The sequence below is a fragment of the Lagenorhynchus albirostris genome, chromosome 3 (genome assembly GCF_949774975.1).
Source record: "Lagenorhynchus albirostris chromosome 3, mLagAlb1.1, whole genome shotgun sequence".
Lineage (NCBI taxonomy): Eukaryota > Metazoa > Chordata > Mammalia > Artiodactyla > Delphinidae > Lagenorhynchus > Lagenorhynchus albirostris.
The window spans coordinates 92,689,654-92,710,689 of record NC_083097.1 but is presented as its reverse complement, the minus strand read 5'-3'; the positions used below and the strand labels follow the sequence as shown (position 1 = coordinate 92,710,689).

Sequence of the window (21,036 nt, the reverse complement as noted above, 5' to 3'; positions counted from 1 at the left end):
CTAAATTCAACTTTTAAAATAAGTATTAAAATGGTATGCTTTGCAAAAATAATATAAAAATTAAGACTAACACGAAAGTTTTAACATTTTAGAGAAAGTAGAATATACATTAAATATGTAATACATATGAAAATGTTTCCATTTTATAGGCAATTGAATCAATGTCCATTAAATATACATTACCTGCCTTTTCGCTGTATGGCACTAGCTTTGGAAATCCACACCATTTTTAACATTGTAACAAAATTCAGTGCATCGAAGGACTTCTGTAATATTTAAATCACCTTCATGTTAATACATAAAAGGTATTTAAGAAGAAATAGCAGAAAACATTATGAACATATTCTAGCACATCGAGTTTAATTCAAAGTCCCCTTTGATTAATTAAAACAGGATACTGATTTTAAAAAAAAAATCCAGATTTCTGGTCACAAACATTCTAAGGAAAAAGAATGAAAACTAAACTTAGAAGAGCTGTAAAACTTCCTCATTCTGTGCCTTGCTAAGCTATCTGTTTTTCTCTGCTACACTTGGATAATGGCAGTCAGTTCTCATAAGGCATCAAGATTGGAGAGAACTGATCTATTCCTTGAGGTAATTTTCTATCAGATTTACATCACTGTGGGTAATAGGAGTGACCAGGGAAAGACGTTTTCTGAAATACTTTCCAGGAAGTTGATTGGAAGAATAACAATAATCACTAAAGTAATCCTATTCCCAACTGAATAATTTTTAACCCCTTCCATTTTACCTCCTGCTGAACTACTAATGCAGTTAGCCTATCCAGAATGTTACAAAAGAGAAGGTAAAAAAGAACCATTACTATCCCCATACTTTCACTTCTAAAGTGGAAACTTACGTAGAAAAATATTTTAAAAGAATTCATTGCTAGAATATATACATCAATCATTCAGTGACTTTACACTTTCCTTTTCATAAAATTACTACATAGAGCAAATACAAATGTGTTCTCATAATTGTTTAATTATGGGATTTTTAGAAAAGATGCTGCTTATTTTGTTTTTAATAAAATGTTACATTTAACAATTTTGTACATAAAATAACTTTGGCACTACCATCACAGTTTACTTGATAAATAACACCTAAAGGCAATTAATTTTTTCACATTAAAAATGATCATTCATATCCACTAGAACAGATATAATTTGCTTTCCCAACATGGATAGCATTGCTCTCCTTGAAAAATCAATTACCTCTAGCACTTTCAATTATTTCAGTGAAAGGATCGACCAAAATTAAGGATGCTGAGAATTGCTGGGCATTCCAACACTAAAAGGAAATAAATGCTGCCTTTTATTTATATCAGGAATTGGCAGTAAATATTTTAGCCTTTGCAGAGGGGGTCTGTTGCAACTACTCAAATCTGCCACTGGAGTGTGAAAGCAGCCACAGACGATGGGTAAAAAGTAGACATGGCAGTATTCCAACAAAATTTACTTTTACAAAAGCAGGTGATGGGCCCAATTTTACTGCTAGCCATCATTTGCTGAAGCCTGGTTTTATGTTTGTTTGTTTCCTATCAGCATGGTTCTCTAACTATCTTTTGAATACCTACTATATGTGGAGCACTGGAGATATAACAATGAACAAGAGGGACACGGTCCATGCCCATGAGTAGAAAGAAAACATACAAAATATGTAATCAAATTCCCACATTGACAAAATTTTCACTGTAACTAGCCAAATCCTTTATTTTATTCCTAATATTTAGTGAGCAGAGGCTAAATTTTTTGTATAATTTGTTAAAATAAGACAGATCCTACAAACTGAATTGTTTAAGGCAGAATATTTACTTTAGTGAAACCAACATTTACTACGTTAAATTCATCTTAGAACCAGAAATTTTCCCATTAAAATGAATTCTGCTTATAAAAGCATTTATTGTTATGGAACTTAACCTTTGTCATTTAGGTAAAAATACAACTTATCCATACATACCTCTTTCACTTTACCAGAATCAATAACAAAGACAACGTCATTGACTGTGATGCTGGTTTCAGCAATATTGGTGGAAAGGATCTGCAATTGGATATTATGTTATCGTTAATATGAAAGCAAAACCAATGACTAATAAAATGGAAAAAAGAAGATTTTATGAAGCTTACTATTTTTCGAACACCTGCAGGTGGGTTTTTTAATATCTTCTTTTGATCGGATGTTTGCATATTTGAATGAAGCATAAAGACTTGGTACCTGTCGACAATTAAGAGAAATTATACTGTGGTACCTAACTGTTATTTAATGCAATAAATATAAAGCTTTAGCTTTTACCTATGAGTATTGTCAGCGAACCGCTTGTCATCAAACAGGATGCGATCCCTCAGACCAACAATTTCATCATATCCAGGCAGGAAAATCAATATTGCACCTTGAAGAAGAATGACTTTTTTTTAAACATTAAATCTCTTTGTAAAACCAAAATCAATCAAAACAACTAGCTATAATGAACTACATCATGTGTTTTCAAGTACTGATAAATTCTAATACTTATAAAATGACACAAGAGATTATTTGTGCATTATTATCAACAAAATTGTATAAAAATTTGTACACACACAAAATACTAAATTTAAGTCAAAGAATATATTTTTGCTTCAGTTCTTTTAGACAATACTTATTTACCAGAATCACAACTATGGCAGATATTGTATAGAAGATGCATGATCAAATCCAAGTCTACTTTTTCATCATCAAAACTATGATGATAAGCTTTCAGGAGCTCTCTGTCTTCTGCACTGAGATCACTCCCATTTGTTTGAACCAAAGAACTTTCATCTAAATTTCCAAATTCCAATGAAGCACTAGAAAAGAAAAACACAGACCAAGTCAAATTTCATTAAAAAGAGTAACGCTTAAAGGCCATTATGTCCATGTTCAAATTTTCAATATACTCTAAAGAAGGTAAGTGACAATTAATACTCTATAATGTAATTCATATTTTGGTTTCAAGTATATTACTCAAAGTAAAATTTGGCAATATGTGTTTTTAAAAAAACTCTATCTGAAGACATTTCTCCAAAGGAAATATACAAATAGCCAATAAGCACATGAAAATACATTCAACATCATTAGTCATGAGAGAAATGAAATTCAAACCACAATGAGATACCACTTCACACCCACTAGGATGACTATAATAAAAAAGACAGATAATAGTAAGTGTGAGAGAGGGTGTGAAGAAATTGGAACCCTAATACACTGCTAGTGGGAATGTAAAATGGTGCAACCACTTTGGAAAACAATGTGGCAGATCTTCAAAACTGTTAAACATAGTGTTACCATATGGCCCAGCAGTTAGACTCCTAGGTATATAGACAAGAAGAAATGAAAATATATGTCCACATAAAAATCTGTATACAAATGTTTATACCAGTACTATTCATAACATCCCAAAAGTGTAAACAACCAAAATGTTCATCAATTGATGAACAGATAGACAAACTGTGGTCTATCCATAGAATGGAATATTACTCAGTCATTAGAAAGATGCTACAACATGTACAAACCTTGAAAACACTATGCTAAGTGAAAGAACCAATCACAGAAGATCACATATTATATGATTCCATTTATAGGAAATGTCCAGAACAGATAAATCTATAGAAATGGGAAGTAGATGAGTGGTTGCCTAGGGCTGCTAAAGTTGGGGAAAATTAGAAGTGACCTCTAATGAGCACAGATTTCTTTCTGGGGTGATGAAAATGTTCTCAGAATTGGCTGTGGTGATGACTGCATAACTCTTTGAACATACGTACTAAAAACCACTGGATTATACACTTAAGTAGGTATATTATATGGTATGTGAATTTTATCCCAATAAAACTTAAAAAAACACAAACTTTTGCTCGTCATTTACCTTTTCTTAATAGGTTGTTTCTAATTGTTCATTATTATAAACAATATTCTGGAGAATAGTTCATACATAAAAAAAAAACAGTCTACAGGTATCAGCTTAAAATGACTAATTCAGTTATCCTATACTAAAAGCAGGTTGATTATGCTATTTCCCGAAAGCCAAAATCAGTAGAAATTACTGAAATAACCCCCTTGCTTCTTCATCCTGTAAGTGAAAATATAAAACTGCCATCACTAGTAATTATCAATATGATTTCTAGAAAGTTCAGTTCAGCCCAATCTTTCTTAAAGAGCTTAGCAGAAAAATAACATAAGACTGCTTTCAGGGACTTCCCTGGTGGCACAGTGGTTAAGAATCCGCCTGCCAATGCAGGGGACACGGGTTCAAGCCCCGATCCAGGAAGATCCCACATGCCACAGAGCAACTAAGCCTGTGTGCCACAACTACTGAGCCTGCGCTCTAGACCCCATGAGCCACAACTACTGAGCACACGAGCCACAACTACTGAAGCCCACAGGCCTATAGCCCGTGCTCCGCAATAACAATAAGCCACAGCGATGAGAAGCCCGTGCACCGCAACAAAGAACAGCCCCCGCTCGCCACAACTAGAGAAAGCCCATGTGCAGCAACAAAGACCCAACACAGCCAAAAATAAATATTTTTTTTAAAAAAAAGACTGCTTTCAATAGGAAAAATATGAAACTTCTGCAACATTATAATTGTAGTATTTAAAATTTTTTAATGCAATTTAAAACATTCCAAGTTTTTTGTTTTCTTATTTTTACCAGGTAAATTAAGGAGGTATTATGTTCTTTGTTTAATGCTATAAACTTTAGATATCAAGTATCAATAATCCAGCAAACATAATAAATTTAATTTAAATATTTGAAATTTATAGTTGATAACATCATGATCTGTGGAATAAAAAGAAAGCTGACTTAGCTGGGATAATTAAAATATTATCCAGATAACTGTTTTACATGGTAATCTGTAGTACATATTGAGCTACACCTAACACCGTAACAATATCTGGAACATTCGAAGTGTTAGCATTAAAAGGAAGTTCTGGTGCAAGTTCTGGTGCTATTAATGAAATGATAATAAAACCCACCACACCAGAATTAGCATTTGGATCTGCCAAGACTTTGAGACTCTACATTATCATTTAATGAAATTAAAATGATAAAACTAATTTCATATTTCAAATGTTTACTTCATCTAATACCCGAGACTTCATCTACAGACTTAAATACAAAAACCCAAGTCAAATAAAACATTTTATATGTTCTTGAATAATAGATGTTTTAATATATTTTAACTTCATACTCTATTATTTTTTTGACAGTCTTATCGGTCGAAAATAGATAAAAGCTATCAGTGTACTATAAAATACATTTCCTTTAAATTTCTTTTAAATATATTTTTTCTTTAAATGTCTAATCTAAACTCTGTATAAACATCAAAATTTATCTAAAATAATTATCTAAAAGAAGAATTATAACAGTTTCATAGGATTTTGGAAGTATTGCCCTTTTTTTTTTTAAATCAAAGTAATACATGTACATAGTGTTAATAAACAAGGGTTTTATAGAAGTTATAACAAAAACCCCTCTCCACTCCTAGTCACACTGCCTAGGACCTTTTTCAATTCTTTTAGCCATTACTTTTGGTATTTACTGCCGTATTTCTAAGCAACATGCATCTTCTGCTATTTATTGATTTAACAATTTAGTAATTATCTGTGAATCTCCAATTAATGAAAAATGAGGTCACCACCCCCACCCTCATATAGTTACCACACACATAAACCCATACAATTTTCGTTAAATCTGCATTCAGCTTTACTTTGCTACGTAAACATTATTTACCCCTGAGCTAAATAGTAAACTATGATTACACTCCCTTTCTTCTGTAACTTTTTGGTTTTCCTTGAGTAATTACTGTCTAATTTTTATTTGCTTAGTTTTCTGTGTACTTAGCACTAATTCTTCCCAAAGTGTCCAACAAATTCATAAAATCTTTTTAATATGATCAAAACCATCAGGTAATCCTTTTTACCCCAGAGGGACTTTCCTCCTGGAGCTCTCTATCTTCTGTTTCTATGAGACAAGGCCTACTGGGCAGCTGTCATAGGAATAGCCCTGTGCACCAACATACTAAGCATTTCTTTCACCTATCTCCTGTGCTGGATCTACTGTGTTCTTCTCTGTTTTACTTCACCTCCTCATTTTTGTAGGACACATTCTCTAACAGCTTCCTCATAAAAAAATACATAGGAAATAAATTTTCCTATCCTTTTTCTACTATTTTCTATTTTTTTGTCTTTTTTTCCTACTCTGTCAGCAATTTTTTTCAACTTTATCTTGCAACCCTTCTGAATTATTTTTCTGCTATCATATTTTAATTTTCAAGGGCTCTTTCTTGTTTATTCATTCTTTCAAAAATAATCACTGAACATCTATATCCAGACACTGTCCCTGAACAAAGGAGACAAGAAGCTTACTAAATTCCACTGGAGAGAAGAGACAGACAATAAACCAATAAATACAGTAAATAAGTAAATTATATAGTTTATTAGAGGATGGTAGGTCCTATGGACAAAAGAAAAAGTAGAACAGGTTAAAGAGGATCAACTGTGGGGGAGGCAGATTGCAACAGATAGGTAAATTTGGGTAGCCCTCATGAAGATGAAATTTGAACAAAGATTTGTGGTCTGTTCCTTTTTTTCTTTTTTTTAAGCACACTGTTTTCTGGTTCATGAATGTTATTTTCGATTACTATTTTTGAAGTTTTCTTCTGGTCACTGATGCTCAGTTTTATTCAACTTCTTGGGGTTTTTTGTTGTTACTGTTTATTTGATGTTTGAGTGCTTTTTCCACTCAAATGTCTGGTGATCAATCCTTGGCAGTTTGTTTATTTTTAAAGAGTAAAGCACAAAAACCTCCATGTGTACAAGTGGGGAAAATTGAGTTATCTGGTTTAAAGATGGTCATTTCATTGAAGGAATACCAAACCTCTTAAAGTTCTAAATCTTTTCTCTAGGCTTGGTCTGTTTTTCCAGGAAGGAATTCTCAAGTTTTCTGCCAAAGAACATAAGCTTCAAACAGGAAAAGGAGATAGGGACATCAGGGGAAGTGAGTGGATGGTATCTCAACTTTTAGTCTTTAAGTAGACTTTCACTTAAACCCCTTTTCTGTTTGATACCTTACTTCCACTCTCCCACTGTACCTGGTCACCCCAAGTCCAAACTCTAAATGGTTTAATTTTTCAATAAACTTCCTACATCCTGCTAAAGTGGGAAAGAGATATCACCTGAGGGCAGGGGAGAAGGGAATCTGAAATTCCAAATATTCCTCATAGAGAATTTCAACTAACTCTGTTATTTTTTTAGCCCTTTCTTTCATTGCTTCATTCAGAAGTAGTTGAATGAGCCTCTAAGAAGTTCAAAGCTAAAATGAGGTTGTTTCTCATTGGCACTTCCCTCTTTAGGCACTCAGGCTTCAGCTTTCTTAGCTTTGCTAAGTCAAACATCAGTAATCCATTAGCCATATATCATCCAAAAATTTACTAACATCTTTCATCAGTTGCATATCCTCTTCCATTCTCTTTGACTTTGTTAGTTTACACATTTTATATTCCTTCCTTACCATTTTAGTGAGGTTTTGGGGAAATGCAGAGAGACAAATACCAAGTTTAACTGGAGATTCCCCTTCTTCTTTTTTAAGATAAAATAAAAAATAAGGTAAATACTATAATACAGTGGATCTTACTAACAACCTACAAAATAACTGAAAGCTGTTATTAGAAAAACTCCTTAGAAACACACACAAAAAAATCTGGATAAGAGACTATAAATAGCCTTCATTTGTCACATTCTATGATTTATATGGCTAAGTTTTTTAAAAAGGAGTCAGGATTAATTAAAAATAGTATAAAGTGTTACCTGTAAGATTCTAGAAGATCCACAATTTCAGTCTGTCCAAAGTGTTTAGCCCAATCTAAAGCCATCCTGCCAAAATTCAAAGATATCGAATTAAGAAAGAGAAATAATATTCTCAAAATTATAAAACCAGTTACTCAAATTTATTCATTCACCCATTAAAGTAGAGATGTATGAGCAATTATTACAAATAGCTTTTAATATAAAGACATATAAGAAATCAAAATAGATATGTGTAGTTATACAAAGATATACAAAGAATGAATGCAATTTAAAATTACCAGCCATTTGATGCTTTAATATGAACATTGGCTCCCATACTAATTAACTGTTCTACTTGACTTGAAAAACCTCGTCCTGCAGCAACCATCAAAGCTGTTGCACTGGTTTCACTATGTCTGTAATCCACTAAAAGAAGGAAAAGATACATAACTGTTACATTTCCAAATTACTTTGGAAAATCATTTTAATTTTCTTGAATGTTAGCAGAATTAACCTGGGACTTGCTCCTTTACCTAAGTATATAACAGCATTGTATAACCTTTAACTCAGTTGATCCAAGAAGATCTGATACTGATGTATCCTTAGTATAAGCAGGATGAAATAGGTACTATCAGTTGGAAGGCAGGAGAAGGAAAGATAGTTGTTAATTAAAACAGAAAAGGAAAGCTACTAACTTTGTAGAATCCTTAAGTAATCTTCCTAGATATGCCTTGACCAAATGACAAGATATAATTAAAGAAGAATTAAAAAGTTAATTTTCATCAGTATCTGGTAATGAATGCTTAAAAGGGCAAATGAAAAGTTCAAAATGATTTTTTGAGGTCCTTTTGTTTTGCTTTTATTACCCCATCATGCCAGGTTCTTATTATCTTAGATGCTTAATGAGAATAACACTGGCAGGAAGTTTACTTCCCATAAAACCCTTCCATGAGAAAAAAATTAAAATTTTATTGAATTTAAATTCATTCTTAGAATATATTTCAAGCAATGCAACATACTATAATTACTGAGAACTAATTTTCATAAATCACAAAATTAAAAAATGTCAGAAAGAAATCACCACTGAAAAAAAACCTCTGTAGTAAAATTTAAGATAATTACAAAAGGAAAATTTTAATTTTCCATATATACCCAATTATCCTCATAATTTAACAACCCTCTAAAACATGGTATCCGTTATTAATATAAGCCAACGGTTCTTAAGGTGGGGAGAGGAACCTATGGAGAGAATTACTTCAGGCTTTTTATTTCTGAAAACACAGATAGCTATGCCTTACTCCTAGATTAAGATTCAGTAGGTCTGGGATGGCCAGGAACATGCATTATTACAGAGATCTGCAAAGATTATGATTTGTACTCAATATATGGGAATTACTGTTCAACGGAATATTCAATTAGGGGTATGGATAAGTGTGGGAGTTTGAAAACATCCAAAAATTCTTTAATACTCTTCCCTTCAAGGGGTGGAGCCTAATTCCCTTCTCCTTGAGTGTGAGCTGGACTAAGTGACTCATTCTAGCAAATAGAATAAAGTGGAAAAGATGGTGTGCAACTTTGGAGACTAGGTCATGAAAGGTACCTATAGCTTCCTGCTTGCCTTTTCTTCTTCTCTTCTGAATCACACACTCTGGGAGAAGCCAGCTGCCACATTCTGGGAAGAATAAGGCAATCCTATGGAGAGGTCCAGATGGCAAAGAACTGAGGCCTTCAGCCAACAGCCAGAGACAAACTGAGGCCTCTAGCCAACAGCCATATGAGTGAGCCTTCTTGGAAGCAGATCCTCCAGCCGCAGTAAACCTTAAGATGACTGAACCCCTGCCAACAGGGTTGCCAACTACTACTCCATGAGTGACTAGGAACCAGAACCACTCAGTTAAGCCACTCCCAGATTCTTGACTCTCAGAAACTATGTGAAATAATAGATGTTTCAGGTTGCTAAGTTTGGGAATCATTTGTTATGCAGCAATAGATGATTAGCATCCAGCGTTCCACAGAATGCCTAGTCTTACAAAACCAGCTAATTACTACCTGGTTATACAAGATCACAGAGGGAAATTGATATGATTAAAAAAAAATCTACCAAGCCCAAGGCTTCCTGGATCACATGAAGTATTCTCAACTCTGGTGCCAATTAAGAGTTGAGATTTTAGAAGAGAAATAAAAACATGGGAAGTAAATTACTGTTCATAGAGATACCATAACATTTTAGTTTACTACATACACATGGCCTAAGACATTAGAATACTGGGCTCCGGAAAATGTCCAATAAAACTATAAAGGAGAGGGACCTGGATGGTCATAATGGATGACCATTATCAAAGTAATAGTCTAGTACTCTCTAAAGAAATATTGAGGAAGAGGGTCAAAGATAATACAAAAATACTTTAAAATGTTTTATAAATATTTTAAAGCAACATGTCTCAGAGTTCAAACTTCCTAACTTATGGATAGAAACCTAAATGAAGTAGGCATTGGGCCATATGAGTATCTGTGGGGACCACGTTCCAAGCACAGAAAACAACAAAAGCAAAGGCCCAAAGGCGGGAATGGGCCATATGAAGAGCATATATGAAGAGCAAGAAGACAAGAGTGGCTAAAGCACAGTGAACAAGGAAAAGAGTAGTAGAAAATGAGATAAAAAAGACTGTCAGAGACTAAATCAGGGAAAGAACTTTGATTTTTATTCAAAGTGTAATTGAAAGCCATGGGACAGCTAAGAGAAGAGAAGTGGCATGATCCAATTTCCTTGTCAAAAGGATCAGATTGTTCTCTGGAGAACAGACTAGTAACATAAGAATAGAAGCAGTTAATTGTCCACTGTAATAGTCCAGGAAAAATAGTTGGCTTTGACTAGGATGGCAGCAGTAGAGGAAGTAAAACATGTGAGATTCGGGATTTATTTAGAAGGTAAAACTAACAAGATTTGCTAATGGATTATATGTGGGGTATGAGAGCAAAGTCAAAGATGATTTTATATTTTGTTGCCTTAGCAACTAGGTGAATGGTAGTACCCTAGAGTTAGATTCAGTGTGCCTGGGATGGCCAGGCACATGCATTTTTAAAGAGGTCTACAACTGATAATGATCACTAAGGGAACACTAAGGAAAAAGCAGGTTGGGAGAGAGGTAGAGAAACAGAGAATCAAGTTGTTTGGGGAATATCTAGTTTTATTCCCCTAACAGACTCCCAACCGGAGATGTCAAGTGGTGAGGTGTATTGAAGTGAGGGGGGAGTTCAGGATTGGAGACGTAAAATTAGGAGTCATTTTAAATAAATATTTAAAGCTTCGACTAGATGAGATCCATCTAAGGAGTAAGTGTAAATAGAAGGAAGGTCTGAGGATTGAAGCCTGGGACATTCCATATTCAGAGGTCAAGAAAAAGAAAAAAATCCTGCCAAGGAAACCAAGACATACCAGCCAGGGTGATGAGAAGAAAATAAATCAAGTATGGAACATCAGAAGTTAACTGAAGAACATGTTTCAAGAAAGGAGTGATCAAGTATCGTAATAATAATGCTGAGAAGTTCAAGTGAGGGGATAAACTACTTGACATCTAAATCCCTTCCAGTAATGACCTTTTATTATCATCATTCTACCTTTTGCCTAAAAGCCTTCAGGGTCCTAAAACTCACCCGATTGCCAATATCCATTATAACCAACTAACGAAATCAGAATAAATCATTAGTGAAAATACGTCATGTGACATAACGCAGGTACATGTGAATCAGAACTTGAACCTATATAACTAAAGGTATACTAAAATTTTCCATTTATTCAATGAACAATCTAGAGTTAAAGTTATTAACATTTTTCCCCTGTTTTGAAATAACAAATCTCTTTGAAAACCCAAGATACTCCAGGGGTAAAGGTGATGCATAGGGGGGAGTATATTTATGTCACAAATTTTATACACATAAAAATACTTTTGCATATAACTGTCATATATTCACAGACCCCATGAAACTATTCTGGAGACATTAGGTTAAGAGTCCCTGATTTAATACAATACTTATCTATTCTACTATGCTAATAAGAAGATCCTGATTTGTACATTTGAAATAGTACTCCAAAAGAACAAAATATTGGTTGTGAACAAAAAGTGAATTTTGAATTTTATGAATTAAGCTACACTTCTATCATAATAAATAACTTCAAGAGTAATACAAAAAACTTAAATAAATTATACTTACCACTAACATTTTCAGTTAAAATAAGGTGAAAGACCTGAGCAAAGGCATCAACATCTTTACGCAGCCATATGTCAGAAAGACAAGCATCCATTTCCTTTATTAACCATGGTTCAAGGCAATTCACATCTTTTTCTGTCTTTAAAAAGAAGCAAAGATTATAAATTACTAACAGCTTAACCTTTGCTTGCAAAGAACATGAGATGGTCATAAACAGCCACAAGAACTACTAACCATTCGGTATTACAGCAAAGGCTTTGCATAAAAGTTTCTCATCTCATCACAAACATAATCACTCACAATATTGTACCTTGTTTTCACATTCATCTTTTATCTGAGAATGAGCCTGTCAACAAAGCAGTATGATACAGTCACAATATTAACTGTGCTTCTGACAGAATGTTGCTAAATGTACCTGTCTATCAGTGGTCTTATGTCCCAACTGCACAACAGAGGAAACATCACCTGGAGCTTTTCAACACTGAAGCCACGTCCCACCCCAGAGCAAGTACTTCAGAATCTCTGGAATGGAGGCCAGATTCCATAGGACTTTAAAAGTTCTTTAGGGGATGTTACTGTGCAGCCAGGCTTAAGAATCACTAATTTAGGGACTTCCCTGGTGGCACAGTGGTTAAGAATCAGCCTGCCAACGCAGGGGACACAGGTTCGAGCCCTGGTCTGGGAAGATCCCACATGCCACGGAGCAACTAAGCCCGTGCACCACAACTACTGAGCCAGTGTTCTGGAGCCCGCGAGCCACAACAACTGAGCCCGTGTGCCACAACCACTGAAGCCCGCATGCCTAGAGCCCGTGCTCCACAACAAAGAGAAGCCACCACAATGAGAAGCCCGCGCACCACAAAACAAAGAGTAGCCCCCACTCGTTGCAACTAGAGAAAGCCCACACTCAGCAATGAAGACCCAATGCAGCCAAAAATAAACAAATAATTAAAAAAAAAAAAGAATCACTAATTTAAATGGTCAAAATGCTGTTCACTGAACCAAATGGATGTTCCCTGCACTAAATAACAATTTTTAAATATTCTTTAAAAGTACACATTCTTTAAAACTATAGTTCATTTGGATGCATCAGAACTTTAAACACTGGGAGAAAACTGCAAGCATATCTGCATTATGTAGCTTCTCATGCTCAAAAGAGTTAAATTCTTTTTCTAAAAAGTGCATAGTCCCAGCCATCTCACTAATCACCAATGCCTTTTTAAGAATTCTAAACCAGAATCAAAGACCTAGGAAATCCGCTGGTTCCAGTTTTCAAACAGACTCCAAGGAATCCAAAGTAGCAGAAGCTCTGCTTAGGGGTGGGGATGGAGAGTGATGGATGAGCAGGCAGGATTTCTACAAAATATTTCATTTGTAAAAGATATTGTGGCAAAATAGAAGGGAGAAAAGCAGAGAGAAAAAGAAACTGAGGTCTATAGTGGGTAATTGATTTTACAGATTCACACGGCTTTGTGGTATAAACATCAGTCTTGATTACTTGCCCTAATACCAAGAGGCTTTTCTCAGTTTTTTCCTAACTTAGCTTATCTTGCATTGCTTAGCTCATAGGTTCTTAAACTTCTGAGATGATAAAATATCTAGCAATAATAATGTATGTATATATACATAATATCTACAACTATTTTCTTCACAAAATTTATAGAAAATATTGAAATAGTTTTAACTCAGAATGAAACAATAAAAGATGTTGCATTATTTGAAAAAAAAGTGTGTAGAAAATTATTCTGAAAAATGTGTTGTAGTCTAAGATAAACTAAGGGAATTATGCCTTAAGAATGTAATAAAAAATATAATCTCATGAAATGTTCTTTAAATTACACAATTTTCACTCAAAATAGCAGTGTGAAACCACTGAGGTCTTACCAACTGACTGAAGACGGCATCACCACCATCATCCAATAAATCATTTTCTTCAGTTACATTTGGGACAGCTCTCTGTCTCTGAGATTCAGGCTTGAAAGTATTCTCTTGAGCTGAGTACCATTCTGTAAGTGTGGTTTGTTGTCTTTCTTCTAAATTAATTACCAAAGAAAATAAGTAGATAAATTCTTTGCTTTTTGAAATATATTTCTTTGTTTAAAAAAATTAAGTGAATCTGAAAATACCTAAAAGTTGGCCTTATTTTAAAGTTACTTTTTAAAAATATATTAATTAGGAACATTCAATAAAATGTGTTATGCTGAACCAAAAGGAGACATGAAACTGCCTTATAAAACCTCATCTATTCATCTACTAGTAAGAAGTTTACTTCTGAATCAGGACATAATTTAATGAACAGTATTTTAGCCATATAACAAATAATGTTTAAATCAATGACTAATATTCATATAGCACTTTGTAGAAAATCATTTATTGAATTTCTACCACCATTCTGTTTGAGACACAAGTTATATTCAATTTTCATCTTCAAAAGTTTTGAGAACCAGAAGTTTTATAATTTACATATTAGTGATTCAGCACTGCACTGTGACACAGGCATTGCTAATTGCTTTTTTCAAGTGAAGAATCCAAAGAAGTTAAGATTATTTGTCCAAGGTTATACTAACTAAACAAAGGAATCAAAGCTTGAAGCCAAGTCTTCCATCATGAATAATGTAATTAAAAGTAAGCAAAAGGAACTTAACCTTAATTCAAAAGCTGAGATATAGTATAAATCATAAGAGATGTATTAATAGGCAAGTAATGTTAAATTCAAAGTACTGATGCAATTCATAACAATATCAAGATTTGAAAAACTCAACAATTATACCAAAGATGAGCCTGTTATTACTCATATGCTACTCTTTTCACTTCCTCACCCACTCCCCACTCCCACTCTATAACATATGCTGGGGACAGCCAGCACAAATCTTCTGCCTCCTTAAAATAGTGGTTGAATATTTGGATACAGACACACTCAGCCTCCTCAACTCTGGCATCCCCTTTCAATTCCTCTCTATAGATTATAACTTCTAGACATAAACCAGAATGTAGAACTTCCATATGGGACAGTATTCTAATATAATATTCTACAACTATACACAGAGAGAAATACTTTCAAGTGTCCTTGTATCTGCATAGTATAAGACTGGAGTACTCCAAAAAGTCAATATCAATAGTAATTTTCTTTTATATTTGTTTGATAAAAAGCTTACCTCGTTGTTTTTCCTTTTTGTATTTTAACATTTCTTTGTTTGTGTATCCAGTAGTTCTTAAAATGTCTTCCAGAAACATTTCTTTTACTTCAAATGGTCTTCCCTGTACTAAATAGGAATTTTTTTAAACAGTCAATTTGCATCTTAGAGATAATTCACATAAAAACATGAGATTCTCAAATTAATAAATCTGAATATTAATCCAAAGGCAATTCCATAGGTCAAGTGATCCTCATATTGTCCTTTAAATATAACTCTGATCTATATTTTAGACAACTGTTCATTTGCATGTTTTTTTCCAGTGTTTACTATTTACTTGATTGTTTGGCATCATGCTAGGCACTAGGAATATAAATGGTAAGCAGAAACAGAGTTCCTCCTGCTCTCTTGAAGCTTGAAGCTTGTAATCTAGCAGGGGAATCTGACATTAATCCAATAATCCAAAACATCAATGTAAAAATAAAGTTGTAAAAAGTCCTGTGAGAGAGAAGTACGAGATACCATGACAGTACATAATAGGGGAATTTGAAGGAATCAAGAAAAGCATCTTCACTGAGAAAAATGAGAACCAAGAGAAGGGAGTAAACAAAATAACTAAGCTACACAGAGAGGAAAGAGTATACTATGAAGAAAAAAACAGTATGTACAAAGCCCCTATGGTGGGAAAGAGTATGATGTTCTCAAGGAACTAAAAGGCCAAGCTAGTTGGAACATGATGTGAAGAGGGGTGTGAAGAAGGGATTGTAGTTCAAGATGAGGCAGAAGAAATAGATAAGTCTTATTAAGGGTTTAGGTCTTTATTCTGAGGTAAAGGTTGTTCAAAGTTTCAAGCTCATGAGAGTATTTAACATCATCAAAATTCCACTTCAGAAATCTGGCTGAAAATTCCATGTTGGCTGCAACATGGGGAATGGATTTAAAAGAAACCAGAGTGGATGAAACAGACCAGGTAGGAGTAATTACAATAGTTCACGATGAAGAGGACAATAACCTGAACAAGATTGGTGATAGTAAAAATGGAAGGAGACAGACAGACTAGATAGATGGGAAGTAAAATCCACAGAACTCAGCATTAGATTGGATATGGAAGAATGATAAGGAAGTGTCAACCACAGTTCTTGAAAGTCTGGCTTACAAAACTCAATGGATGATGTTGTCATTTTCTGAGGCTGACAAGGAAAGCTAAAAGAAAAACAGGTTGGCTTGTGGGAGCCGGGGTTTGGTCAAATGTTAGGTGCCAAAATGACCTTCAATTAGCAGATGCATAAATTTTATGTGCCTTACCACCCAGTAATATTATGAGCAAAACGTCTTACAGGTTTATGACTTAGGTGATTAGGTCAATGGTATGATTAACCAAAACAGGCAACACAAGAGAAGCAGATTTTTTAGAAAGGATTAAGTATTCAGTTTGGGCATATTAGAGGGGAACTGCTTATAAGCAACCAAGTCCAAAGCTCTGGAGAACAGTTTGAACTGGGAAATAAAGATTCAGGACTCATCAGTGCAAGAGAAAGTAGAAGGCAAGGTCAAGAATGAGATCTTCCAGGAAAACTAACTGTGCATCCCCAGTACCTAGTAGAGAACAGCATAGAGCAGGAAAGAGAGAAAAAGCAAAGAAATCAAAGAAGGAAGGGAAGGGAAAGGGGATGGGGAAGGGCGAGGAAGGGCAGGGAAGGGCAGGGAAGGGCAGGGAAGGGAAGGGAGGGGAAGGAGGAAAGGGAGGGGAGGGAAGGGGGGAAGAGGAAAAAAATGGGTCATGGGAAAAATCCTCAAAAATATCAATATTTAAGCACGATGCAAAAGAAGAGAAGCCCACAGAGGAGACCAAGAAAGTACAGGCTGTAATACAGAATGAGACTTAGGATGTAGTTCTGGCAAATAAATTATGGGATACGAGCATTTCACAAAAAAAGGGTAACGATTATGAGAAATACTACGGAAAATATAAGTAAGATTTTTATGTAAAATTAAATCAATTTCAAAACAATACTGGTAAGAATGCACAAATGAATAGCCCCATAAACTGCGGAAATGTGAATCATTTCAGCCTTTTGAAAAAGTAAAATGACAAAACCATCTTACTGTTAAAATTAAAAATAGATACATTCTTTTACTCAACAATTTCACTTTCAGGAATCTATCCTTAGAAATAAGAGCACCAATATATAAGAATATATGTAGAAGGATGCTCATAACAACGATGTTTATAGTAGGGGAAAGGGAGAATCCAGGACCAATCTAATGTCCAAATATTAAGAAATGGTTAAATAAATCATGGTACATTCATACTAGGAAATATAAAAGCAGTTCTTCAATATAATGAACTACATCTAGAGCTTCTAAACTGGAGAACTGTTCATGATATACTGTCATATGAATAAAGCAAATTGCAAAACATTGTATATGGCATGTGCCCATTAATGTAAAAACCATTTTCTATAAACCCAATATATATGTATATATTTACATATGTTGTATGAGCATGGACAAGGTGAGACAGGATATACACTAGGCTTCAACATCAAGTAATCTCAGGGAAGAAAAGATATGAAATGAAAAGAAGACAGGTGATTGTGAACTTTTTCCCTGAATGTCTGTACTATTTCACTGAGGTAAACACATACAACTTTTTCAATTTTTGAGGAGGAAATCAGTAATTTTTTTAGAGATTGGTGGAAAAACCAGATTTGATTAAAGGATAAGGACAAAATTTAAGTGGCAACATATTTAGAAGTACATGGGAGGTAAACACGGGCATTAAGACTACTCTTTGAAAGAGTCTAGCAATAAAGGCAAAGCTATAGGACAGAATTTAAAGGGGAATACAAAATAAAGCATATCTCCTTTTAAGACTAGAGAACAGGCTCACTACACAATACCAAAGAGTTGTAGATGGAAAAGGAGAGGATGAAAATATATAGATATGACTGATTAAGCATATTTCAGAGAAAACATAAACAGATGCTCTATACATCAGAACATTCCCCAATTTCTATTATAATAAATAAAATCAAGCCAAAAAAGTATTCTTTCATACAAATCCTAGAAGAAATCTGACAGTTTAACTTACTGTATGTCACTGGACAACTCCCGAAATATCTCATAAAAAGATTTACATCTAAGGCAGCACTAGAAAGAACTAGTTTCAAAGTTGGGTACTTCTGCAACAAATCTCTTAACTTTGTAAGTAAAAAATCACTAAATCGATCCCTTTCATGTACTTCATCCTGCAATAAACAAAAACAAAACCATGGAACAGTTAAAATACAAAAATAAAGTCTTTAAAATTATGGAGCTGCTGGGTTTCACACTAATTCAAGTTAAATGTGGACACAGCCAATTAGTGAAAATTTTGTATTATGGACAATTTAGAAATAATCAGACATTAACGACCTACTGTGGGTAACAAAACACTGCCCTTTTTCCCACAAAAACTACAACAAATGCTGAATTAGTGGAGTCTAATTTAATGTAATTTTAATAAATACAAAATCTATTTTAATATGCTTCTGTTAGCATCAGGACCAGGTGCATCCTGTGGTTTGAATGCACAGAACTAATAAGTTTCCAAAAGCTGCTCTATCACAAGCTTATAAAACTTAATCTAAGTTTTCTGACACAAACTGGATAAAAGCTTAGAATTCTTTAACAAGGTGGTAATTCATCTACTTATTTCATCAGGAGCTAGTTAATTTAGCAGCTTAACCATGAAGTTAAATGACTTTAAAGTATGCCTCTAAGATTTGGAAGAGAAATCAGATGACTAAGCACAGAGAAAAAAGAAAACTTTCACCATTCTGGAGAACTCGTAAAATACATGTGCCATTTTCATATATAAAAAGCACTTTTTAAAAAACTATCTACTTATTTTATTCTCACTCATAAAACCTGATGGTAAGAATATCTTTATTTAACATAAAATATTTATTTCTAACAATTATGGACAATAAAAAGTAACTTGAGGGACTTCCCTGGTGGTCCAGTGGTAAAGAATCCACCTTACAATGCAAGGGACACGGGTTCGTTCCCTGGTCAGGGAACTAAGATCCCACATGCCGCAGGGCAACTAAGCCCGCACGCCACAACTACTGAGCTCCTGAGCCTCAACTAGAGCCCACATGCTCTGGAACCCGCACGCCACAACTACAGAGCCCACATGCCCTGGAGCCTGCACACCACAACTAAAGAAGAGAAAACCTGCAGGCCACAACTAGAGAGAAGCCTGCTCCACAACAAAAGATCCTGCATGTCTCAACGAAGATCCCGCATACAGCAACTAAGACCCTAAGATCCGACACAGCCAAAGATAAATTAAATAAATAAATCTTTAAAAATAAAAAATAAAAGTTTAAAAAAAAGTAACTTGATTAGAATAGCCTGTTTTAAAAAAATTGGTTCTCATTTATACCCTATTCTAAAAATTTAATTAGATATTTAAATTTAAATATTCTTACCACAATAACATGTGTCACAGTTGACAATGAACTATCTCCTGCCATCAGAGTACGAAGCAGTACCCCATTGGTGCAAAATGTCAGAAGTGTCTTTGGAGAAACCCTTTTTAAAAAATCAAAAAAGTTCACAATTACAAATCTTTTATGTAATTAAAACAAGGCCATATATTAAATGCTAGTGTCCTTTGTACTTAATAAGTGTTACTAATATAACAGTGTACTAGTATATATGCTTTATTAGCAAAGTTATGTGAAATATGTATTTTATGCCTGACAATCTCACAAATTTATTATTACTAACAGCCTTTTATTAATTTAGTAATCATTTTGTTAAAGAACTTAAAAAGATTTTTTTTAAAGATCTTAAACATTTTTTACTTGGGGGAAAAAAGTGTATCATAAATGAGATTAGCTTTTTGAATCACTATATCCAAATAACTATGAGCAAAGAAATGGTACTACTTCTCAAGAAGGTACTACTAGCATTACTACTACTACTACTAATAATCAATTCAGTCACTAACATTTACTGAGTGCTTACTATAAACTTCACATCAAACCTGTGCTCTAGATGCTTTCATTAGCCCCATTTTATACATGAGGAAACTAAGACTCAAAGAGGTGAAATAACTTGCACTTTATCATGAAACTATGAAACAGGATTTCTATCTACGGCCCAAACTCTTTTTCAAGCTATTTATTTATTCAAAACCTCACTAAGTTTAGACATGAGCTCAATGGCCTATTATAAACTTACTTGGAGCAAAATGATCATCTAACTTTTCAACTAACACATGCTCTATATTTAGTGAAATATAAATATTTAGTCTTTTCTGAGAATGATAAAAAGCTACAGGTGAATTGTCTTTACCTGCTTTCTAAACGGATCTGATACCCAATTGTCTGACCAATCCTTTCTCTTCTCTCTGCAGCAACTCTTTCAGCCACAGCAATAGCTGCTAATCGTCTTGGTTGAGTACAAAATATACGGCAGGGGATACCATTTTTAAAGCAATCATCTAAAAGGAACTGAGGAATCTGAAACAAATTTTAAAGTACTATAAGACAACATAATTGTATATCCAGTAAATCCATGTCAATCAACTGAAAAACCATCAGAACTAAAAAAGTTATGTAACATGTCCAAACATAAAATAATCATAAAACCAACAACTTTCATGTAACTGCTAATAATCAGCTAAAAAATGTAATTTAAAAAGATCTTGTTCACAATAGAAACTAAAACTAAAACACTTAAAAACAGAATTATAAAGAAATAGTTAAGGTTTACATGAAAAAGATTATAAAACACTACTGAAAAACCAAGATTATAAAACACTACTGAGAAACATAAAAGACGGGAATATACTAGAAAAATACAACATATTACTGGATAGGAATAATCAATATTGCAAA

The 21,036-nt window shown here is 34.0% G+C and overlaps 1 protein-coding gene across 2 annotated transcripts in view; it reads right to left on the bottom strand.

Moving 5' to 3' along the window:
- The window catches only part of YTHDC2 (YTH N6-methyladenosine RNA binding protein C2), a 68,552-nt gene that overhangs the window by 32,704 nt on the left and 14,812 nt on the right, over positions 1 to 21,036 (bottom strand). For both annotated transcript variants that reach the window (XM_060143404.1, XM_060143405.1), the window contains exons 5-17: positions 20,492 to 20,658; positions 19,621 to 19,723; positions 18,237 to 18,393; positions 15,164 to 15,271; positions 13,893 to 14,041; positions 12,012 to 12,147; positions 8,099 to 8,225; positions 7,821 to 7,886; positions 2,644 to 2,822; positions 2,293 to 2,389; positions 2,127 to 2,214; positions 1,960 to 2,040; positions 184 to 266 (exon numbers count right to left, since the gene is read on the bottom strand). In XM_060143404.1, coding sequence (XP_059999387.1) covers positions 184 to 266; positions 1,960 to 2,040; positions 2,127 to 2,214; positions 2,293 to 2,389; positions 2,644 to 2,822; positions 7,821 to 7,886; positions 8,099 to 8,225; positions 12,012 to 12,147; positions 13,893 to 14,041; positions 15,164 to 15,271; positions 18,237 to 18,393; positions 19,621 to 19,723; positions 20,492 to 20,658 — 1,541 coding nt within the window. The remainder of the gene's footprint in view (positions 1 to 183; positions 267 to 1,959; positions 2,041 to 2,126; positions 2,215 to 2,292; positions 2,390 to 2,643; positions 2,823 to 7,820; positions 7,887 to 8,098; positions 8,226 to 12,011; positions 12,148 to 13,892; positions 14,042 to 15,163; positions 15,272 to 18,236; positions 18,394 to 19,620; positions 19,724 to 20,491; positions 20,659 to 21,036) is intronic.